This window comes from Talpa occidentalis, unplaced genomic scaffold (assembly GCF_014898055.3).
Source record: "Talpa occidentalis isolate TD23 unplaced genomic scaffold, MPIMG_talOcc4v2.1 talOcc4.3, whole genome shotgun sequence".
Taxonomy (NCBI): domain Eukaryota; kingdom Metazoa; phylum Chordata; class Mammalia; order Eulipotyphla; family Talpidae; genus Talpa; species Talpa occidentalis.
This window is the reverse complement of record NW_023603184.1, coordinates 2,424,423-2,443,919: the sequence shown is the minus strand read 5'-3', so window position 1 is coordinate 2,443,919 and position 19,497 is coordinate 2,424,423. Positions and strand designations below refer to the sequence as shown.

The 19,497-nt window shown below is 34.2% G+C and overlaps 2 protein-coding genes and 1 pseudogene across 2 annotated transcripts; all 3 read right to left on the bottom strand.

Annotated features, from left to right (window-relative positions):
• Nucleotides 1-2,934: 2,934 nt before the first annotated feature.
• LOC119254243 (olfactory receptor 8H3-like) lies at nt 2,935-3,879 on the bottom strand. Its single transcript, XM_037521358.1, has one exon. It carries the CDS (start codon nt 3,877-3,879, stop codon nt 2,935-2,937), a length of 945 nt encoding a protein of 314 aa, XP_037377255.1.
• Nucleotides 3,880-9,860: 5,981 nt separating this feature from the next.
• Nucleotides 9,861-10,808, bottom strand: LOC119254406 (olfactory receptor 8H1-like). Its single transcript, XM_037521508.1, has one exon. The coding sequence runs from the start codon at nt 10,806-10,808 to the stop codon at nt 9,861-9,863; it is 948 nt and encodes a 315-aa protein (XP_037377405.1).
• Nucleotides 10,809-16,595: 5,787 nt separating this feature from the next.
• LOC119254405 (olfactory receptor 8H1-like) lies at nt 16,596-17,539 on the bottom strand (annotated as a pseudogene).
• Between the last annotated feature and the right edge of the window lie 1,958 nt (nt 17,540-19,497).

Genomic DNA, 19,497 nt, shown 5'->3' with positions numbered 1-19,497 from the left:
GGTAAATTATAGCAGAAATGTAGAAGCTTATATTGCCATTGATCATGTTATACATATGCAATAACTATATAAATGTTTTCTATACAACATTATAAACAAAACAGGGTTTTCTTAATTAAGCATTGCCTAAATGTAAGTGTTAAGAACAAAATGTGGAATTTGTTGAACATCTTTGCAAGCATCAACAAACAGGACACACTGACTCATCATAGAAATAGACATAAAAGAAAGGTGAAAGAATAGTTCATAAAAAGCCACAAAAATATCTGTAAATATATGAATGATACATTGCATATACAAGATAGAGATGATCCAAAAATGCAAATTACTGAACATTAAATCCTTGTCAAGTATTTATCTCTGTTTGCAATTATAAGTAAATAACAATAGCTATAAGTATAAAATCTGGATTCCATTTGTAGCAAAGTAAAAATAAGTTATAATAATATTAATGGTATTGATAGAAATATTAAAATAACAGAAATATTAGTAGTAATTAAAGTATTACTTTTATTACTTAAAACTATTAAGAAATATGGAAGTAACAGAAATATTAAAATAACTTAATGCAATGTAAAGATGAATATCAATGTGCTTCTTCCTAAAAGAAGTTTCAGTGATGACTCAAGCCAATTACATATAAATACAAAAGAATTTACTGGTAGAAATATGTATTTTATTAATACAAGCATGCATTTGCATCATTATTGGGTGAATGGAAACAATCCCTCTAGTAAACATAACAACAGTGTGAAGGACAAAAAATATCCAATACTTGGACCAAAATAAAAAACCTTCTTAAACAACTTTCAAATTTAAAAAAGGTCTAAAATAAATTTACAGAACCTTAAAGAATGAATTTCTCTAAAGCTGGAGTTTTGTGAGGAAATTAAAAAACAATTAGGGATTATGAAGGTTTTTTATTATCTTAATCACTTGTTCATTTATTTTTTTATTGGGTAACATTAAATTACAGCACTGCAGGGGATTTGGGGGAATAGGTTAAAACCCCACCCATGCCATCTAAGCCCCTCTACCTTGATTATTGCCCCCTCCCATCTCTGCCTCCACACCCATCTTCTCTCCCACTGTAGTAGCCTCAATTCTTCAGTCATATTTCTAGGGGTTATATTTCTTTAGTTTGGTCAGCTCCTTTCTATTTTTTTTAGCAAAAAACATTAAAATGATGGAAAACCAATCACTCTCCTGATTAAACTTTACTGGTGACCACATATTTTGACTTTATTGTCAATTCTTAGCTCCACAAATTTACTCCACTAAAAATGGAAAACAAGTGACCGAACCATTTACTTCAAAAACTTACTTGCAAAATATATAACAAAACTTAAAAACCAAGGTTTTAAAAATTATAAGGAATTTCAACAAGTTAAGAGGACTGAAGCTATTAACATGTCACAGAAAGATAAAGACTTTAAATGTTCACCAGGTGGAAACCAAAGTGATTTTATTGAATGCAGTGCTTTAAATTGATGGACTTACAGCACTTCAAGTCCACAACATGCTATCTGGGACACATTCATCTCCCAATACTTCAAAGACAAAGGAATTAACAAAGTTTAAACTCACAGTATCAGAAAGCTGCAAAAAAAGTACATAGGAAACACCAGACATTTTATTAATACATTTAATATATATGCACATGAACATAACTAAAGAATAGACACTAAGCTGTCAGTAATTATTAGGGCAATTATCTTTCCTTCTATTTTTTCAGTATGTTCTATGCCTTCTCCAATGTCAACAGCTACCCTAACAAATCCAAATTTGTAAAGCATTGAGATTTTTCTTTTTTAGTTGTGTGATCATCTAAAAAAATAATCAATATTAATTCATAAAACACCAGGGAATATCCTTAAGAAAACCATTGCATATTGAAAATATTATATAAATGTAAATCTTCTTGTAATAATGGACACTATTTATTAGAAATGCCTTGTAACTTTTACATTCATCGTCTGGTTTAAACTTTATAAAACAGTACAAGCCTGGGATTATGATTTCTCTTGTACAGTTTCAGAAACTGAGGTTCTAAGAAGGAGTGATTTACTAAATATTATATAGCTAAAAGTTAAGCAGATCTAGAGTCAAAAATCTAGGTTTCTGGTCTAAAGAAGTGCTCATAGTCATTCTACTATATTTCTTGAATATAATGGAATCAATGACTGCTGAAACTGTATTGAGCCAACAATGGAGTGCTTTTCCATAACAAAATTTCTGGACTATGCAATGGTATTGGTATGCTATAGTTTAAAAGATGACAACTCTCTTTTCTTAGTTTGTGCATCAGTTGTCCTTAAATCGAGACCATAATTATTAGAACTATTTTGTGATATCCATGACAATATGGATTTATAAAAAACTATTCATGGAAATGTCCAAGATTATATTTGGACAAGTGACAATGAATCAACAGAAATACAAGTAAATAAAAGAAGTCTGTAGTTTTTAGTCAGAACTTAAGGAAATGCCGTATAGTATAGAAAGCAAAGAGTAGCTCTAAAGCTTAGCATAGTGAAAGGAATTATGCCAAAAGAAATGTCAGAAGAAATTAAACAAACACTCAGTGGTGACACTTAGCTTTGTAATATTGACAAACAAGACAAAAGATCAGAGGGCAAAGCTCAAAACCTAGCCCTTAAAACCTGACTATGGAACTGAGACATTCAGAGGGGCAAGAGCTAGGAGAGGGGCAAACACATATGGGAGGGAGCACGTGTTCCATGGGGGTGGTCTATGGATCCTTTGGTGGTGGAAGCACCATGTGAAAACGTCTGGAAAAGGGGATCCTATTTTTTAAATTTAGAAACAGGAATATAAACCAATCTTACCTGATAACAAAAATATTGTAAAGGTACAGTATGTCTTGGATACATAGTAAAAATATTTCTTTAAAGAAAATGTTCAGTATCACTATTACAAGTGCCTGGAGGCATCTGTCTTCTGCAGGAGTCTAAGGACAGCATTTTTCACTTCTTTGTTGCGAAGACTATAAATCAGTGGATTCAGCATGGGGATCACAATAGTATAAAATACAGAAGCCACCTGATCCTTTCCCAAGGAGTAGGATGTATTTGGTCTTAAGTAACTGAAGATCATAGTGCTATAAAAGATGGTGACAGCCATGAGATGAGAGGCACAGGTGGAGAAGGCTTTTCTCTTTCCTGAAGTGGAATTAATTTTCAGAATAGTAGAAAGAATGGACACATAGGACACTGATATTGTGATAAGAGATGCCACAAGACTCGTGCCAGCGAAAATGAATATCATCAGTTCGGTGTTATGGGTTTCAGTGCAAGATAAGGCTATAATTGGGGATGTGTCACAGAAAAAATGATGGATTACATTGGAGTTGCAGAATCTCAATCTCCTCATGCAAAGCTCATTGACTAAGGAGTCTGTGAAACCTACCAAATAGGACCCAAAAACAAGGGACCAGCAACGTCTTGTGGACATGACGACTGGGTAGTGGAGAGGATTGCAGATGGCTACATAGCGATCATAGGCCATGGAGGAGAGAAGAAAACATTCAACAGCAACCAAGAAGACAAAAATATACATTTGAGTGAAACAGTTCACATATGAAATCTTCTTATTGGAGGTTAGTAAGTTATCTAAGGTTTTAGGTGTGATGACAGATGAGTAACTGAGGTCAATGAAAGACAGGTGACTGAGGAAAAAATACATGGGGGTGTGAAGCTGGGCATCTAGGCAGATGATCATTATCATTCCTGCATTACCTAACACAGTGACCAGGTATATAAGAAGAAACAGCATAAAGAGCACCACCTGGATGTCTTCAGCATCTGTAAACCCCAAAAGGATGAAGTCAGCCACGTTTGTGTTATTCCACCTATGCATTATGCGCCACTGATTTTACCTGTTGAGAAGTCAAAATTGATAGGTGATGTAACATCAAAAAGTTTCAGGTTTCTATGAATGATCTGGCATATATATGTCTGTTGTTTTCTGCATCTTATCAAAGAGTGGTTTACAGAATATAATGAAAAAATTGAATTTGATTGTCAAGTACAGTAATGGGTATATATTGGTCATTGTTCATTATGTAATCAATCCAGATATATTATTCAATTGGAGTGAAACTGACAGTCTTCTAAATATTTCTCTGTTCTAATACATTTCACATATGAATATTATACCATAGCTGTTAATATTAGGTATTTTTTTAGATCATGTAAAGTACATAGACAATTCAAGATATATAGTGTGTGTCAGAGTTATTAAATTATGATATTGTGAGTCCACAGTGTAGACTGACTGCAGAGAGATTATCAAATACCATCTTCCCCATTTTAATTAATTCAACATACATGAAACAAACATTAATATAATAAACAGTGAAAGTATTGTTTTAAGCATAATTTCTAACTGCATTTTTCTAATAAAATTAATAACAATAAACTTCAAACTAAAAGGACTTCAGTGGAGTGTATTAGATTTACTAATATGAACAGTTATTAATATGAAGTTAATAATAAACAAGTTCCACAAGATAAAGTGTTTTCCTAAACTGACCTTTCAAAATCAAATTTCTGCAAAATTGTTTTTTTGAAATTTTGTCTCTGATATTACCCTGATTCCATTAACTCTGTGTTTCTGTTTCCTCAAGCACTGGAATCATTTAGACTCTAAGGTTTAAATGATCTGTGTTATGCTCTCCTTGACTGTGTCCATTTATTTGACTTGAATTAAAGCCCTCTAATTTTGAGCATAATACTTACTGTGAACCAAGTTTGTGGAGAAAAAAAAAAAAACTTCTTCCAATATTACCTGTCCACAAATTGTTTACCTTAAATTTTTCTCAGAAGTAAAATATGAAAATCATTTGCGTCAGAAATTTCTGTGATAATATGTTTTCTTTTAGATAAGTTCTTTTTAAAATTTTGTACACTCATTTTTTTTTAAATTATGATGTAAAGTAATTGACCAAGGAGTTTTGTTAAGATCCTGGTCAAGTGGAATTTGCCTGCAGTGATTCTTTAAAGAATATCAGGGAGTTATGAGAACATAGTAGATGGGGTTGTCTTGTCTCTCCTCCTGATCATTCCAGGGTACCTCATATATTGGGGATGGTGATAATGCCAGGTTGGGTCATCCATGTAAGACCAATTCCCAAAGAAAAGTGTTTGGCCTGTTTCCAAGGACAAAAGTTCAAGGACTCATTACAGCTTTTTAAGTTTTCAGGATACACTTGCTTTCTCCCTTAAAAATCATGTAATAAAGAGCCTGTCTTTGTCTTGTTTTGTGGAGCTCTAAATTTTTAATGGGGGAGGTAAACAAAGAGCTTCTAGATATTCACTTAAATAATCTATTTTAAAACTACAAGGGATGGAATCATTTATTTTCCACAGTGAAATATTTTTGTATTTTATGAGATCATATTATGATATAATCCAGAGCTAGGACAGTTGGTGCATCAACAAAGTATATTTTTACTCTGACCAGTACACTGAATAAAGATTTAAGCTCTTTGTTTTTTATATATATTTTATTTATAGCTTTTTTATCAATGTATATTCCCTGTAAAATTTCCACCACCAGTTCACCGGTGAACCATTACCATAGCCCCTTGTCTTTGACTCAAAATCAAAAGGTTTAAAAACTTTACTTTTGTAGCACTTTTTATTTTCTTATAAAGATTGTAACTGCACATCCACCTAAGTGGTTTCCACACATACAGAGAAACTCTATTATTCTCTGTTATTTCTTCACTCACTCTGATATGTACACCTGCACACATGTGAACACACGTGCACAATATGATGTCTGAGAATATTAGTTTGTTAGGGTGATGTAACCAAATACCACAGACTGGGAGCTTAAATAACAGCAATTTAGTTCTCCGTGTTCTCAATCTAGAAGCCTGAGCTCAAGATAAGTCAGGGCTGATTTCTGGCAGGTCCCTCTCCTTCACTGTAGGTAGATGTCCTCTCTTTATCTCTCCACATGGCCATTCGCCCTCCATGTTTCTGTGCTGTGATCCTTTGTTCTCATCATGCCAGTCCCTGTCCCATTTGATTAGATCACACCCTTAAAAGCTAATTTTAAGTTAATTACCCACACAATGATCTTGTCACTGGAGTCATATAGTGAAATACCAGGAGTTAAGTCTTCATCATATGAAATTTGGTATAAATGAATATATACATCCACACACATATCTATTGTGTAAAAATAGGTTTAAACACAGAGTCACATATACATTTAAATACATATTATTAATCTTCATATCCCTGATTCAACTTGAGTAGCTGCCCATAGTTGCAGGTAATATTAATTTTATGCTGATTACATTTGACTAGCTTAGCAATGGCCCTGCAATCCATAGCAAAATCACAGCTTACATATTTCCATAGTATCTTCAATGAAGTCATTGGTAACCTTCTCCCCCCTTAGATTTATACATAGACATCTACCTGGAAGTTATCTGATATATATAAAACATGTTAATGCACAGCTCAACTTTTAGAGTATTGTGGGACATGATAAGAGCTCAACAAAATATAGTATTACCATTATTATATATCAATTAATAAAACACTGCTGTTTTTATTTTTCATTACACATTACATTAAATATTATTGGCATAGTGCCCAAAACTGGAATATTATGACCTAAATTACAAAAAATTACATCTTACACAAAATACGATATGTATTAACATAGCAGGGAAACTATAGGATATGCAGCAACATTTTTATATTGCTATAGATCATATTATGCCCTTGCAATAACAATATATAAATGCTTTCTAGGATACATTATAAAGAGAGTAGTGAAGTCTTAATTAATCACTACCTAAAGCTAAGCGTTTTTGACAAAAGTGTGGAATCTGTTGACCATCTCTGCCAACATAAACCAACAGGTCATGTTACTCATCATAGAAACAGAGATAAATGAAAGATAGATGAGGGCATAGTTCATAAAAAAAAATCACAGAAACAAAAACTGCCTATATATATGTGAAATGAGACATTGCATATCCAAGAGAGTAATTATCTAAAAATGCATGTTACTGAGCAATAAATGCTTCTCAAATACTTATCTCTAGTTGCAAATAAACAAATAGGAATAGCTATAAATATACAGCTTCAATATCATGGTAATAATAGATTTTTTTTTAATAATGCTGCAATGTGAGGATAGATATAATGTGCTAACCTGGAAGAGTAGCAAATAGTAGTAGAGACTAGAGCCAATCATATATAACTGCTCCATGATTTACTTGGAGAAATATACATGTCATTAACATAGGAATGCACATCAATCATTATTGGATGAATGAAAACAATGTAGCCAGTAATCATAGCAAAAGTTTAAAACAAAACATTGAATATTGGAAAATGAAAACTATCTTCCTGAACAACTCTTAATTAAAATAAAATTTAAAATTTAATTTGAATAACCTTACATAGCAAAATACTCTGAAGCTAGAATTTTGCAAGGAAATTAATAATTCCAGACTACTAAGAGAAATAAATGTTTTTTATTAATTTAGTTAATTATTTATTTTCTTTATTGAGGTAACAGTGGATTACATCATTGCATGGGATTTAGGGGAAGAGTTTAAAACCCCTCAGTGTATGTCACCACCCCAGCCACAAAAACTAAGCCCTATTACCCTGACCATTGCTCCCTCAGGGATTTGCTTCCACACCCATCATCTCATCCTCTGTAGTAGCCTCAATTCTGAAGTCATATTTCTAGGCTTTATGTTTGTTGATTTGATGAATTCCTTTGTCCTTTTTTATAGAAAAATTTTAAAATTAAGAAAAAAACAAACACTCTACTGACTAAAGCTTATGGGTGGCCACAAAATCTGAATTTATTGTCAATGTTTAATTTTACAACTTTTCTCCACTCAAAATGTTAAGCAAGTGAATGAAGCATTTACTTCAAAAATTTCCTTGCAAAGTATATAACAAAACTTAGAAACCAAGGGAAAAGCAACAGCTTTAAAAATTATAAAGAATTTCAATAAGTTAACAGTGACTAACATGATTAACATGTCACAGAAAGGTAAGAACTTTAAATGCTCAGCAGGTAAGACCAGTTATTTTATGGCATAGAGAGTTTTAGATTGATGAGTTTACAATATGTCAAGTCCACAGCATGCTCTCTGGGAGTCTCTTAGACCAACAACACATTCTTCTCACATTATTTCAATGACAAAGGAATTAACAAAGTTTAAACTTGCAAGTGTATCAGAAAGCTGAAAAAACAGTAAAGGACACAGCAGAAATTAAACTGATGCTTACACTACATATACACAAATACATAACAAAAGAACAACAGACACTAGACTGTCAGTAATTATTAGGACAATCCTCTTTCCTTCACTTTTTTTCCCCAGTATTTTATGTTTTCAACAATGTTAACATATACCATTACAAAGTCCAAATTTGTGAAGCACTGCAATTTTCCTTTTCATTTGTTGTTGTTGTTGTTGTTTGGTGTTTGTCTATTAAATTAATCAAAATTAATCTACAAAAACTCAAGTGAATAGCCTTAAGAAAAATCATTGTGGGGCCTCCCTGGTGGTGCAAGGGGATAAGATACAGCCTATGAAGCTGTCTGCAGCCACTGCAGAAGGAGTTTGATCCCCAGCCAGGCAGATACCCACATGGCTCTGCAGACCTCACCTGACTTCACCCTTCTCTCCTCAGCACTGTTTTTCAGTCGTTCTGCCTGTTCTGTTCCCCACTGTTTCTGGTGAATACTCTCACCCCCTTCTCTGCACCTCTAGCCTGTACCCCCGTTCTTGCATACGTAAATAAATAAATCTTAAAAAAAAAAAGAAAAATCATTGTGAATTAAAATTGAAAACATTGCAGGAATGTAAGCCTTCTTATGATAACGAAAAATTTTATTAGAAATGCTTCAAATGTTTTATATCCATCATCTGACTTCGTGTTTATAAGCCCTCCATATAGACCTGGGATTATCATTTATCTTTTACAGTTATAGAAACAGAGGCTCTAAGTTTCAGTGACTTACCAGAGGGTGTATAGCTGAAAGGTAAGAAGATCTAGAATCTAAATCTAAGTTTCTTGTTCCAAGGCAAGTGTTCATAGTCACACTACTATATTCTTCTGAATGAATGGACTCAATGCATTCTGAAACGATTTCTACTGAGCAAACAAATAAGCTCTTTTTAGAATAAAGTGCTGAACTATACAAGGGAATTGTTATGGAAAAAATGTAAAAGAAGACAACTTTCTTTTCTTATTTTGTGCATTTGTTGTCCTTAATTTGAGACCATATCAAATAACTATTGCCCAAGATTACATCTGGTGAATTAAAAACTGGGTCATCAGAAACACAAGGAGATAAATATAGTTAATGGATTTTAGGAGACTTTAAAGAAATCCCTACAGTGAAGAAAGTAAAAGGGAGCTTAAAAGCTTAGCATCGTGAATGGAGGAGAAAGCACTTACTGAAAATGAAATAAGTCAGAAGGAGTAAAACAAACACCCTGTGGTGACACTTACCTTTGTTATATTGACAAGCAAGAGAAACGGTCAGAGGGCAAAACTCAAAACATATACATTAAAACTTGACTATAAAACTGAGACATTCAGAGGAGTAAGAGCAGGGAGAGGGACAAGCATGAATTTGGAGGAGGCACAGAGTTCCATGGGGGTGGACCATGGGTGCTTTGGTGGGGGGAGCACCATTGAACACAGCTGGGAAGGGGGATCCTATTTTTCCAACATACAAATAACAATGTAAACCAACGTTACTTGAAGAGCAAAAATATAAAGGTATAATATGGCTTGGATAAAAAGAAAAAAACATTATATAAAAAATGTTCAGCATCACTATTTCAAGTGTCTGGAGCCCTCTCTCTTCTGCAGGAGTCTAAGGACGGCATTTTTCACTTCTTTGTTGCGAAGACTATAAATGAGGGGATTCAGCATGGGGATAACAATAGTGTAAAACACAGAAGCCACCTGATCCTTTCCCAAGGAGTAGGATGTATTTGGTTTTAAGTAACTGAAGATCATAGTGCTATAAAAGATGGTGACTGCCACCACATGCGAGCCACAGGTGGAGAAGGCTTTTCTCCTTCCTGAAGTGGATTTAATTTTCAGGATAGCAGAGAGAATGGACACATAGGAAAATGTTACTGTGATTAGAGATCCCACAATGGTAATGCCTGCATCAATGAGTATAATGAGTTCAGTGTCCCGGGTTTCAGTGCAAGACAGTGCTATAAGAGGTGATGTGTCACAGTAAAAATGATGGATTTCATGGGAGTCACAGAAGGTCAATTTTCTCATGCCAAGCAGAGTGATGAAAGAGTCTATAAAACCTATAAAATAGGACCCGAGGACAAGGGACCAGCAGCGTCTTGGGGACATGACAACGGGGTAGTGGAGAGGATTGCAGATGGCTACATAGCGATCATAGGCCATGCAGGAGAGAAGAATACATTCGGAAGCAACAAAGAATACGAAAAAGGACAGTTGAGTGAAGCAAGTTGCATATGAAATCTTCTTGTTGGAGGTCAGCAAGTTATGTAAGGCTTTAGGTGAGATGACAGATGAGTAATTGAAGTCAATGAAAGACAGGTGACTGAGGAAAAAATACATGGGGGTATGAAGCTGGGCATCAAGGCGGATGAGCAGTATCATCCCTGCATTCCCCAGCACAGTGACCAGGTATATCAGGAGAAAGAGCACAAAGAGCACCAGCTGGATGTCTTCAGCATCTGTTAATCCCAAAAGGATGAAGTCAGCCATGTTTGTGTTATTCCTTCTATGCATTCTTCTCCACTGCTTTTACCTATTGAGAAATCAGAGTTGGTACTTAATAGATAGAACATCAATAAGGTTTAAGAGTCTGTGAATGGGCCTCCCCGGTGGTGCAGCAATTGAGCGCTGGGTTGCGAAGCTGCCCGCGGCCTCTGCAGCGCGGGTTCGACACCGGCTGCTCCCCGGCCATCGTAGGAGGGTCCCACATGGCACACAGACCTCTCCTGCCGCCCGCTGCTCCCCTCAGCAGTGTACTTTGGTCCTACTGCCTGCTCTGCTCCCTGCTGTGCCTCTGGTGAATTCTCTCACCCTCCCGCGCTTCTGACTGTACCCAGTGCATGTATAAACAAAAAACAAACAAATAAAATGCATAAATAAATAAACCATGCCTCTATAAATTAAAAAATTAAAAATAAAAAATCAATAAAAAATAAAAAAAGAGTCTATGAATGATGTGCCATCTGTTTATTAGTAAAATGTTTTCCAGTTTATGAGTGGTTTACAGAACAGGGTGAAGAAATTGAATTTGATTGTCATATGTAGAAATGGGTAAAATTTGATTATGATTGATAGTGTAATAATCCAGATGTATTATGTAACTAGAATGAAACTTACACTGTTCTGTTTCTATTTTATAATGCATTCATTTCAAATGAAAATATTATACAATTGGTGTGACTATTAGCCAAAATTTTTTAGATGAGGAAGAGGACATACTGTTAATATATTTGTCCTTAGTGAGAGCTATTAAATGATCATGCTCTGAGTCTACAAGATAAACTAAGCACAGGGAATTTATCAAATACACACTTCCCCATTATAATTAATTTCACCAAGCTTATAAATATTTCATACATCTAAACCAATAAAAGTATGATTTAAGGCAAAAATCTAATATTTATTTTTTTCTAAAAATGTTTATGTTAATGAAACTTCAAATTAAAAGGACTTATGTGGGGTGTATGAGAGTTACTAATATGCACAGATATCAGCATGAGGTCCCGGAAGATAAAATGTTTTCATAAATTGACCTTTTAAAATCAAATTTCTGCAAAATTGTTTCTGAAATTTTGTCATTGAGCTTTACCCTGACTCCATTCAATCTCTATTTCTATTTCCAGAACTACTGGCATCATTTAGAGATTTTCAGGATTCTTGCCATTTTATTTGATTCTAAATAAAAACCTACAATTTTAAGCATCATACTTACTGTGAGTCAATGTCGGTGGAAAGGAAAAAAAAAAAAAAACTCCTCCAAACTTATCTGTCTTGAAATTTGTCAACCTCAAATTTTTCTCAGAGTAAAATATGAAATGCATTTGAGTAATGAATTTCTGCAATCTATGTTTTCTTTGCAATAACTTCTTTGTAAATTTTTCTGCGTTCATTTTTTTTTTTTAATTCTGATGTAAAATAAATCAACCTAGTAATTTTGTTAAGATTCTGGTCAAGTGGAAATTTGCCTGGTGTGATGTCTATAAAGAATTTATCAGGGAGTTCTGAGACTCACAAACAGAGTTGCTTTGTCTCTCATCCTGATATTTCTGGGCACCTCATATATGGCGAATGGTGATGATGCAAGTGTTGGTCATCCTTGTGAGACTAATTCCCAGGAGAAGTGTTTGGCCTGTTCCCAAGGAAAAACGTCCAAGGACTCATACAACTATGTTAAGTTTGCAGACACAGTGATTCTCCCTTGAGACCGTATAATGCAAAGCCTGGTTTGGTGTTGTTTTGCAGAGCTCTAAATTTTTGATTGGGGAGCTGAACAAAAAGTTTCTAGATACTTAACCATCTATTTTGAAGTCATCAGAGAGGGAATGATTTATTTTCCAAGGTGAAATATTTTTCAATTTTTTTATTTTATGAGATCATACTATCATCTCAAATACTATGGACAGTAGGTATCAAAAACGTGTATTTTTCACTTTTCAACATTACAATGAAATAAATACAGAATTAAACTCCCTGTCTCATAATCAAAAAGACTTTAAAAAACTTTTTTGTAGCATCTTTTTTTTTATTTTTGGTAGACACTTTCATATTAAGATCGTAGCCACACCTCTACCTAAGCAGTTCCCACATGTACAGGGAAATTCTATTATTCTCTGTTCTTTCTTCACTCACTCTGATATATACACCTGCACACACATGAACACACATGCAAAATATGATGTCTGAGAATATTAGTTTGTTAGGGTGATGTAACCAAATACCACAGACCGGGATTAGATCACACCCATAAAAGCTAATTTTAAGTTAATTACCCACACAATGATCCTCTCACTGGAGTACAGAGTGAAGTACTAGGAGTTAAGTCTTCAATATATGAAATTTGGTATAAATGAATATATACACCCACACTCATATATTTAATGTTAAAAATAGGTTTAAACACAGAGTCACATATACATTTAAATGCACAGTATTAATCTCCATATCTCTGACTCAACTGGAATAGATGCCCATGGTTGCAGGTAATATTAATTTTATAATTATTACATTTGACTAGCTTGGCAATGACCCTGTAATCCATAGCAAAACCACCGCTTGCATATTTCCATAGTATCTTCAATGAAGTCATTGGTACCCTTTTTCCCCCTTAGATTTATACATAGACATCTACCTGGAAGTTACCTGATATAGATAAAACACGATAATCACAGCTCAATCTTTAGAGTATTGTGGGACATGAGAAGAGCTCAACAAAATAGTATTTCCATTATTATACATCAATTAATAAAACACAGCTGTTTTTATTTTTCATTGCACATTAATTAAATACTATTGGCATGGTGCCCAAAACTGGAATATTATGTCCTCAATTACAACAAATTACATCTTACACAAAATATGATATGTATTAATATAGCAGGGAAACTATAGCATATGCAACAACATTTTTTACATTGCTATAGATCATATTATACACTTGTGATAACAATATATAAATGCTTTCTAAGATACATTATAAAGAGAATGGGGAAGTCTTAATTAAGCACTACCTAAAGCTAAGCGTTTTTGACAAATAGGAATAGCTATAAATATACAGTTTCAATATCATGGAAATATCAGATTTTTTTAATTATGCTGTAATGTGAGCATAGGTATCATGTGCTAACCTGGAAGAGCAGTAGAGAGTAGTAGTGATTAGAGCCAGTCACATATAATTGCTCTATGATTTACTTGGAGAAATATACATGCCATTAATATAAGAATGCACATCAATCATTATTGGATGAATGAAAACAATCTAGCCAGTAATCATAGTAAAAGTTTAAAACAAAACATTGAATATTGGAAAATGAAAACTATCTTCTTGAACAACTCTTAATTAAAATAAAATTTAAAAATTAACTTGAAAAACCTTACATAACAAAATGCTCTGAAGCTAGAATTTTGTAAGAAAATTAACAATTCCAGACTACTAACAGAAAAACTGTTTTTTATTAATTTAGTTAATTATTTATTATCTTTATTGAGGTAACATTGGATTTCATCATTGCATGGAATTTGGGGGAAGAGGTTAAAAACCCTCAGTGTATGTCACCACCCCGGCCACAATATCTAAGCCCTATTACTCTGACCTTTGCTCCCTCGGGGATTTGCTTCCACACCCATCATCTCATCCTCTGTAGTAGCCTCAATTCTGAAGTCATATTTCTAGGCTTTATGTTTGTTGATTTGATCAATTCCTTTGTCATTTTTAATAGAAAAATTTTAAAATTTAGAAAAACCAAACACTCTACTGACTAAAGCTTATGGGTGGTCACATAATCTGAATTTATTGTCCATGTTTAATTTTACAACTGTTCTCCACAGAAACTGTCAAACAAGTGAATGAAGCATTTACTTCAAAAATATACTTGCAAAGTACATAACAAAACTTAGAAACCAAGGAAAAACAGCTTAAAAATTATAAAGAATTTCAATAAATTAGCAGTAACTAAAGATAATGAACATGTCACAGAAAGGTAAGAAATTTAAATGCTCAGAAGGTAGGAACAAAGTGATTTTCTGCATGCAGAGTTTTAGATTGATGAGTTTACAACAGGTCAAGTCCACAGCATGCTCTCTGGGAGTCTCCTAGACCAAGAATACATTCATCTCATCATGCTTCAGTAACAAAGGAATTAACAACATTTAAACTTGCAAGTGTATTAGAAAGCTGAAAAAAACAATATTGGACACAGCAGAAATTTTACTCATGCTTACAATATATATACACAAATACACACAAAAGAACAATAGACACTAAGCTGTCAGTAATTATCAGGACAATCCTTTCCTCCAATTTTTTTCCAGCATTTCTATGTTTTCTCCAATGCTAACATATACCATTACAAAGTCCAAATTTGTGAAGCACTGCAATTTTCCTTTTTAGTTTTCTTTTTTGGTGTTTGTCTATTAAATTAATCAAAATTAATCTACAAAAACTCAACGGAATAGCCTTAAGAAAAATCATTGTGGTGCAATGGGATAAGACGCAACCTATGAAGCTATCCGCAGCCACTGCAGAAGGAGTTCAATCCCCAGCCAGGCAGCTACCCACATGGCTCTGCAGACCTCACCTGACTCCCCCCTTCCCTCCTCAGCACTGTATTTCAGTCGATCTGCATGTTCTGTTCCCCACTCTGTCTCTGGTGAATCCTCTCACCACCCACCCCGTACCTCTGGTCTGTACCCCAGTTCTTGCTTGCATAAATAAATAAATCTTAAAAAAAAAAAGAAAACTAATTGTGTATTGAAATTGAAAATATTGCAGGAATGTAAGCCTTCTTATGGTAACGAAAAATTTTATTAGAAATGCTTCAAATGTTTTATATCCATCGTCTGACTCAGGTTTATAAACAATCTATGTAGAACTGGGATTATCATTTATCTTTTACAGTTATAGAAACAAAGGCTCTAAGTTTCAGTGACTTACCAGAGGGTGTATAGATAAAAGGTAAGCAGATCTAGAATCTAAATCTAAGTTTCTTGTTCCAAGGCAAGTGTTCATAGTCACACTACAATTTTCTTCTGAATGAATGGATTCAGTGAATTCTGAAACCATTTTTATTGAGCCAACAAACTAGATCTTTTACACAATTAAGTTCTGAACTATACAATGGAATTATTATGGAAAAAATTTAAAAGAAGAAAATTTACTTTTCTTATTTTGTGCATTTGTTGTCCTAAAATTGAGACCATAAATCAAAGCAGTATTTTTTTTATTTCAATGACAGTATTGATTTCAAAGGCATGTTCCTGGTAATGCCCAAGATTACATTTGGTGAATTAAAAACTGGGTCACCAGAAACACAGAAAATAGAGTTAATGAATTTTAGCGAGACTTTAAAGAAAATCCCTACAGTGAAGAAAGTAAAAGGGAGCTTAAAAGATTAGCTTCATGAATGGAGCTGAAAGTGCTTACTGAAAATGAAATAAGTCAGAAGGAGTAAAACAAACACCCAGTGGTGACACTTACCTTTGTTATACTGACAAGCAAGAGAAACCATCACAGGACAAATCTCAAAACATATACCTTAAAACTTGACTATAAAACTGTGACATTCAGAGGAGTAAGAGAAGGGGAGGGACAAGCACAAATTTGGAGGAGGCACAGTGGTCCATGGGGGGTGGACCATGGGTGCTTTGGTTGGGGGAGCACCATTGAACACAGCTGGGAAGGGGATCCTATTTTTCCAACATACAAATAACAATGTAAACCAAGGTTACCTGAAAAGCAAAAATATAAAGGTATAATATGGCTTGGATAAAAAGAAAACAACATTATATAAAAAATGTTCAGCATCACTATTTCAAGTGTCTGGAGCCCTCTCTCTTATGCAGGAGTCTAAGGACGGCATTTTTCACTTCTTTGTTGCGAAGACTATAAATAAGGGGATTCAGCATGGGGGTCACCATAGTGTAAAACACAGAAGCCACCTGATCCTTTCCCAAGGAGTAGGATGTATTTGGTTTTAAGTAACTGAAGATCATAGTGCTATAAAAGATGGTGACTGCCACCGCATGCGAGCCACAGGTGGAGAAGGCTTTTCTCTTTCCTGAAGTGGATTTAATTTTCAGAATAGCAGAGAGAATGGACACATAGGAAAATGATATTGTGATTAGAGATCCCAGAATGGTACAGCCTGCATCAATGAGTATAATGAGTTCAGTGTCCTGGGTTTCAGTGCAAGACAGTGCTATAAGAGGGGATGTGTCACAGAAAAAATGATGGATTTCATGGGAGTCGCAGAAGGTCAATTTTCTCACGCCAAACAGAGTGATGAAAGAGTCTATAAAACCTATAAAATAGGACCCGAGGACAAGGGACCAGCAGCGTCTTGGGGACATGGCAACAGGGTAGTGGAGAGGATTGCAGATGGCTACATAGCGATCATAGGCCATGCAGGAGAGAAGAATAAATTCGGAAGCAATAAAGAATACGAAAAAGGACAGTTGAGTGAAGCAAGTTGCATATGAAATTTTCTTGTTGGAGGTCAGCAAATTATATAAGGTTTTCAGTGAGGTGACAGGTGAGTAATTGAGGTCAATGAAAGGTGACTGAGGAAGAAATACATGGGGGTATGAAGCTGGACATCAAGGCGGATGAGCAGTGTCATCCCTGCATTCCCCAGCACAGTGACCACGTATATCAGGAGAAAGAGCACAAAGAGCACCAGCTGGATATCTTCAGCATCTGTAAATCCCAAAAGAATGAAGTTGGCCACGTTTGTGTTATTCCTTTGATGCATTCTTCTCCACTGCTTTTACCTATTGAGAAATCAGAGTTGGTACTTAATATATAGAACATCAATAAGGTTTAAGAGTCTATGAATGATGTGGCATCTGTTTATTAGTTAAATGTTTTCCAGTTTATAATTATGAGTGGTTTACAGAACAGGGTGAAGAAATTGAATTTGATTGTCATATGTAGAAATGAGTAAAATTTGATTATTATTGATAGTGTAATAATCCAGATATATTACATAACTTGAATGAAACTTACACTGATCTGTTTGTATTTTACAATGCATTCATTTCAAATGAAAATATTATATCATTGGTGTGCCTGTTAGCCAAAATTTTTTTAGATGAGGCAGAGACATACAGTTAATAAATTTATCCTTAGTGAGAGCTATTAAATGAACATGCTCTGAGTCTACAAGATAAACTAAGCATTGAGAGCTTATCAAATGCAATATTCCCCATTATAATTAATTTCACCGAGCTTATAAAAAATTACATACATCTAAACCAAAAAAAGTATGTTCTAAGGCAAAAATCAAATACTTATTTTTTTCTAAAAGTGTTTATGTTTATGAAACTTCTAATTAAAAGGGATGCATCAGAGTTACTAATATGCACTGATATCAGTATGAGGTCCCGGAAGATAAAATGTTTTCATAAATTGACCTTTTAAAATCAAATTTCTGCAAAATTGTTTCTGAAATTTTGTCATTGAGTTTTGCCCTCATTCCATTCACTCTCTATTTCTATTTCCAGAACTACTGGCATCATTTGGAGTCTTTCAGGATTCTTGCCATTTTATTTGATTCTAAATAAAAACCTACAATTTTAAGCATCATACTTACTGTGAGTCAATGTCGGTGGAAAGGAAAAAAAAAAAATTTCTCCAAACTTATCTGTCTTGAAATTTGTCAACCTCACATTTTTCTCAGAGTAAAATATGAAATGCATTTGAGTAATGAATTTCTTCAATCTATGTTTTCTTCGCCATAACTTCTTTGTAAATTTTTGCGCATTCATTTTTTTTTAATTCTGTTGTAAAATAAATCAACCTAGTAATTTTGTTAAGATTCTGGTCCAGTGGAAATTTGCCTGGTGTGATGTCTATAAAGAATATATCAGGGAGTTCTGAGACTCACAGTGTTGCTTTGTCTCTCATTCTGATATTTCTGGGTACCTCATATATGGCGAATGGTGATGATGCAAGCTTTGGTCATCCTTGTGAGACTAATTCCCAGGAGAATTGTTTGGCCTGTTCCCAAGGAAACACGTTCAAGGACTCATATAACTATGTTAAGTTTTCAGACACAGTGATTCTCCCTTGAGACCGCATAATGCAGAGCCTGGTTTGGTGTTGTTTTGCTGAGCTCTAAATTTTTGATTGGGGAGCTGAACAAAAAGTTTCTAGATACTTAACCATCTATTTTGAAGTCATCAGAGAGGGAATGGTTTATTTTCCAAAGTGAAATATTTTTCTATTTTTCTATTTTATAAGATCATACTATCATCTCAAATAGTATGGACAGTAGGAATCAAAAAAGTGTATTTTTCACTCTTCACCATTACAATGAAATAAATACAGAATTAAACTCCCTGTCTCATAATCAAAAAGACTTTAAAAAACTTTTTTGTAGCATCTTTTTTTTTATTTTTGGTAGAAACTTTCATATTAAGATCGTAGCCACACCTCTACCTAAGCAGTTCCCACATGTACAGAGAAATTCTATTATTCTCTGTTCTTTCTTCACTCACTCTGATATATACACCTGAACACACATGAACACACGTGAGCAATATGATGTCTGAGAATATTAGTTCGTTAGGGTGATGTAACCAAATACCACAGACTGGGAGCTTAAATAACAGCAATTTAGTTCTCCGTGTTCTCAATCTAGAAGCCTGAGCTCAAGATAAGTCAGGGCTGATTTCTGACAGGTCCCTCTCCTTCACTGTAGGTAGATGT